At 41.2% G+C, this 4,276-nt stretch overlaps 1 protein-coding gene across 3 annotated transcripts in view; it reads left to right on the top strand.

Moving 5' to 3' along the window:
• The first annotated feature begins 32 nt into the window (after positions 1 to 32).
• LOC106306249 (ATP-dependent 6-phosphofructokinase 1) overlaps positions 33 to 4,276 on the top strand; it is an 8,619-nt gene continuing 4,375 nt past the window's right edge. Inside the window, exons 1-8 of one of the 3 annotated variants that reach the window (XM_013742809.1) lie at positions 35 to 257; positions 440 to 817; positions 1,163 to 1,298; positions 1,456 to 1,735; positions 1,837 to 1,883; positions 1,998 to 2,037; positions 2,098 to 2,298; positions 2,390 to 2,602. In XM_013742809.1, the coding sequence (XP_013598263.1) occupies positions 1,631 to 1,735; positions 1,837 to 1,883; positions 1,998 to 2,037; positions 2,098 to 2,298; positions 2,390 to 2,602 (606 nt within the window). In that variant the 5' untranslated portion in view covers positions 35 to 257; positions 440 to 817; positions 1,163 to 1,298; positions 1,456 to 1,630. Of the gene's footprint in view, positions 818 to 1,141; positions 1,299 to 1,455; positions 1,736 to 1,836; positions 1,884 to 1,997; positions 2,038 to 2,097; positions 2,299 to 2,389; positions 2,603 to 4,276 lie in introns of those variants that run through there. The other 2 variants (XM_013742818.1, XM_013742800.1) reach the window with 2 other exon arrangements.

Genomic DNA, 4,276 nt, shown 5'->3' on the forward strand with positions numbered 1-4,276 from the left:
TTTCATGCCGGCCGCCGCCGCCTCTAGCGGTCGCCGGAACTAGTCTTAACCTCGCTATCTTCCTTGTCTGTTCACGGATCCTTCTTCTCCTTCCTTTAAAGTTGTATGCTATTCCTCTGTTTGCTGCGGAACAGTTTGAACAGCCTTCGTTTTCTAGATCTGATGAACCTTTGGTAGATCTGTGGGCGTGAGCGGTGTCTCCAGGTGGTGTATAAGGTTTCACCTTTGTCCGGTCTCCGTCTGCGTCTCTGATCAAGGTAAAGTTTCAACCTTTGTGGTTCTCCTGTTATGTCGTGGTTGTTCACAACCTGTTTAGAGTGGTTCTGCGACAGTTTGGGAGGGTTGAACCCGGTTAGTCTCTCATGGATTTTTGGGTTGCCTTAACTAATCTTTGATTCAGCAACGGTATAGCAGTGTCATGGTTGTGTGTGGTGAGCAGGTGAAGGTCATGGTCCTTAAGATGAAGATGGTTTTAGGTTACCTCTCCCGGCTACGAAGGTCCCTTTTTCACCTTGAATAAGTGTTCTTCTTGGGTGCTTCTAATCTCCGTGTTTCCTCTGTGGCTTCGTATGGTGAAGCAATATAACAAGGTGGAGGCGTGAAGATCTCCAGATGAAGGTGCGGTTGAGGTGGACCTTATCTCGAGTGTTGTCTCTTCACGGTTTTGTGCCTTAGTGTAGGCGTTGTGGTTTGGTAGTCGTCATCGTGAACATGTGGTTCAGATGAAGTCTTGATGGTTCAGGCATTGTCATTGTGAACTTGAGGTTCAAATGAAGTCTCTGCTCTTCCGGTTGCGTGCTATCTTGCTTAGTTCATGGTAAGAAATCCGGCTAGTTATTGATTGTTAAGTCTTTGTTCTTCCTATCTAGTTTTGATTTGATTGGGTTTGTTGAAGGAGTTTAGGAGTTGATTTATATTTCAGTTGTTCATGTGTCACTCGTGTGTTTTTTTGAGTTTTCGATCCTTTCTTTTGGGTTTAACTTCTTGGAAGGTCTATGTGTTCCGCCGGCTTCATTGTTACAACTTGTATGTTTATAATGTTATCAATGAAATTTAGAGGGGAAAAAAAAAATCTTTCCAACAGTTATTAATAAAACCCTTCAATTATTGAAAGAGTCAATTTTATAATCATTGTCCTGAATCTCTTCTTCGTAAAAACCAGAACACCACAAACACATCGCCACTTGTTCACTATATCCTCTTCATCCAAAGAAAAACACATTCACCACAACCCCGTGATGACCTGATCCGTTTCTCCACAGTTCTTGTATCATCTCCATCCCTCACTATCTTCAAAGGTGAAACCTTTTTTGTTTCTCTATTAGTTTTTTTTTTGTGTGAAGAAAATAACTGAAGTCAACAAAAATTCTAAACCATTTTTGGGTTTCCTATATATATATAAAAATGGGAAATAATAACACTTTCTCTGATTTTTCAATGTATGGATTCGTATAGATTCAAGTCATCCTCAAAACAGAGCACGTCTTCCGAAACCGATCATCATCATCATCATCATCATCAATTCGGGTCTTTGATCCCTAGACTCGGTAGGAAGTATCGATCGTTGAGCTTTGATTCGGGTCTCCTCTTGATCGTTAATCAGAGATTCGAGTCCCCGACGAGGTTGGTTATGGCAACCTCTGCCTTAAACTCCGACAAAAAGATCGTCACCGGTCCAGCCGGTTACGTTCTCGAAGACGTTCCTCATTTCTCCGATTACATCCCAAACCCTCCTGTACTTCAAACTCTCTTAATCCAAAATGTAGATTCTGATAATGCGAGCGGGAAAATAAATAAAGTCTGAAACTTTTTATGTCTTGTTGTGCTTGCTTTCAGACATATCCAAATCCATTACAGGACAACGCTGCTTACTCTGTTGTTAAGTAAGTGACCGTTTGGTTTTTCACAAAGTTCGTTACTTTTTTTCCCTCGTAATTGGATCAATAGCTTATCCGGTTTAGAAATGTGTAATCTTTATAAAATGTGTGTGTTTTCAGGCAGTACTTCGTTGATGAGGATGACACAGTTCCTCAAAAGGTAAGTAAAAGCTTTCTCCTTTTATTTGTCTTTCTTTAATGAAGATTCGGCTCTATGCAGATAGTTGTTCATCCTGATAGTCCAAGAGGAACACATTTCAGGCGAGCAGGACCACGTCAAAGGGTATACTTTGATTCAGATGATGTTGTTGCTTGCATTGTTACATGCGGTGGCCTGTGTCCAGGTCTTAATACTGTGATCAGAGAGATTGTTTGTGGATTGTCTTACATGTATGGTGTCAAGAAAATCCTCGGAATCGAGGTAAGTCCAGTCCCCTCATTCTTTCATCATTGCTCTCAATTTTTTTTAAACTCAGTATATATAATCTTGTGATCAACTGTGGGGTTTCCAGGGAGGTTACAGAGGATTCTACGCAAGGAACACGATTGATTTGGACTTAAAAACAGTGAATGATATTCACAAACGTGGAGGAACCATCCTCGGGACTTCAAGAGGGGGTCACGACACTACAAAGATAGTTGATAGTATTCAAGATCGTGGGATTAACCAGGTTTATATAATTGGTGGAGATGGATCACAGAAAGGAGCGGCTGCTATATTCGAGGTAAGGGCAAAAAACTTTGTTTCTGATGATGCAATACATGTTAGAAATTAAAGAACATAGTGAAGAACAAGAGAGAGAGAAAGAGAGAGAGAGAGTAAAGAAGGATAATCTTATTCACTTAATTGATTTGCTTATGAGAACATCTCATATATATAGTGGTTACAAGTATGGTAAATGGTAGATGAGATATGATAAACTAATAATCCATTGTTTTGAGACCTTAACCCACCATGCATGCTTGTCCCTTGTAGTGGCATCTCCATTGTCTTGAGACCTTAACCAACCATGCATGTTTGTCCCTTGTAGTGGTATCTCCATTGTCTTGAGACCTTAACCAACCATGCATGTTTGTCCCTTGTAGTGGTATCTCCATTGTCTTGAGACCTTAACCAACCATGCATGTTTGTCCCTTGTAGTGGTATCTCCATTGTCTTGAGACCTTAACCAACCATGCATGTTTGTCCCTTGTAGTGGTATCTCCATTGTCTTGAGACCTTAACCAACCATGCATGTTTGTCCCTTGTAGTGGTATCTCCATTGTCTTGAGACCTTAACCCACCATCTTGTTTCTTATTGCTTCATTTTTACACCACCGCTCCAAATAAATTACCAAGTTCCCCAGCGAAGATTATCTTGGATTGTCTTTGACTTCTCATATTTTCTAAAGCCCACATGGCAACCACAAATTTAGGTTCCTCTCTACTCTTTTCTGCTATGAGATAGGACGACTCCCCTTTCATTCCTAAGCACTCACAGCTAACCCTGCTAAGCCTTTACTCTTGGAGAACTCCATTCCAATATTGCACATAATCCAGTCATGAATTGGTGGAGTCCATTTAGGATGAACTAGCGTTCGATTTATCTTTTCCACTTGAGCCCATTCTTCTTCCACCAGCTGAGCCGTGAACCATTCATTAGCCTCTTTAACAGCAGTTTGCACCAACTCTTCAGCACTAACACATCTTCCTTCAAAAAGCATCTCATTTCTTCTCTTCCAAAGGTTCCATAGAATCCACAGCCAAACTCTTTTATCTTCCTCATTCAGATGACTGATGTTATTTAAGTTGAGAAGATAATGAAGGTTTGTGAAAACTGAGGCCTCATCGAAACCATTCCATACTAGTCTTGCGAAGCAGCATTCAAACAGCAGATGATTGATCGAGTCAGATTCTCCCCTACAACTTTGGCACCTATTGTCAACCTTCATACCTCGAGCGATTAACAGGTCCGCCGTAGGAAGTGCAGCATTGATAGATTTCCACAGAAAAACTCTGATCTTTGGTAGCATCTTAACCTGCCAGACTTTCTCCTTAGTGGAAGGATCAAAAAATGCCTCTGGTAGGGTTCTTTCCGCTTTCAGCTTAGAAGCAAGCCAGTATGCTGATTTCACCGTCATTTGCCCACTTTTATTGAACTTCCAAGTGAAATAGTCTGCTCTCTCTATAACAGGTTGGTTTCGCATGATTATCTCCACATCACCTTGGACAAATACTTCTTCAAGACTGCTCCTATTCCATCTCTTTGTCTGCACATCGATGAGCGAACTGGCCCTCAGGTTAACATCGAAAACATGGTTCTTGATCCATGGCGCTCTCAAGCCTTCCTCAGGATCCTCCACCCATTTATCTAGCCAAACTCTTGTATTAACACCATCTCCTACCCTATTTCTCAGAC

Source organism: Brassica oleracea, chromosome C1, assembly GCF_000695525.1.
Source record: "Brassica oleracea var. oleracea cultivar TO1000 chromosome C1, BOL, whole genome shotgun sequence".
Taxonomy (NCBI): Eukaryota; Viridiplantae; Streptophyta; class Magnoliopsida; order Brassicales; family Brassicaceae; genus Brassica; species Brassica oleracea.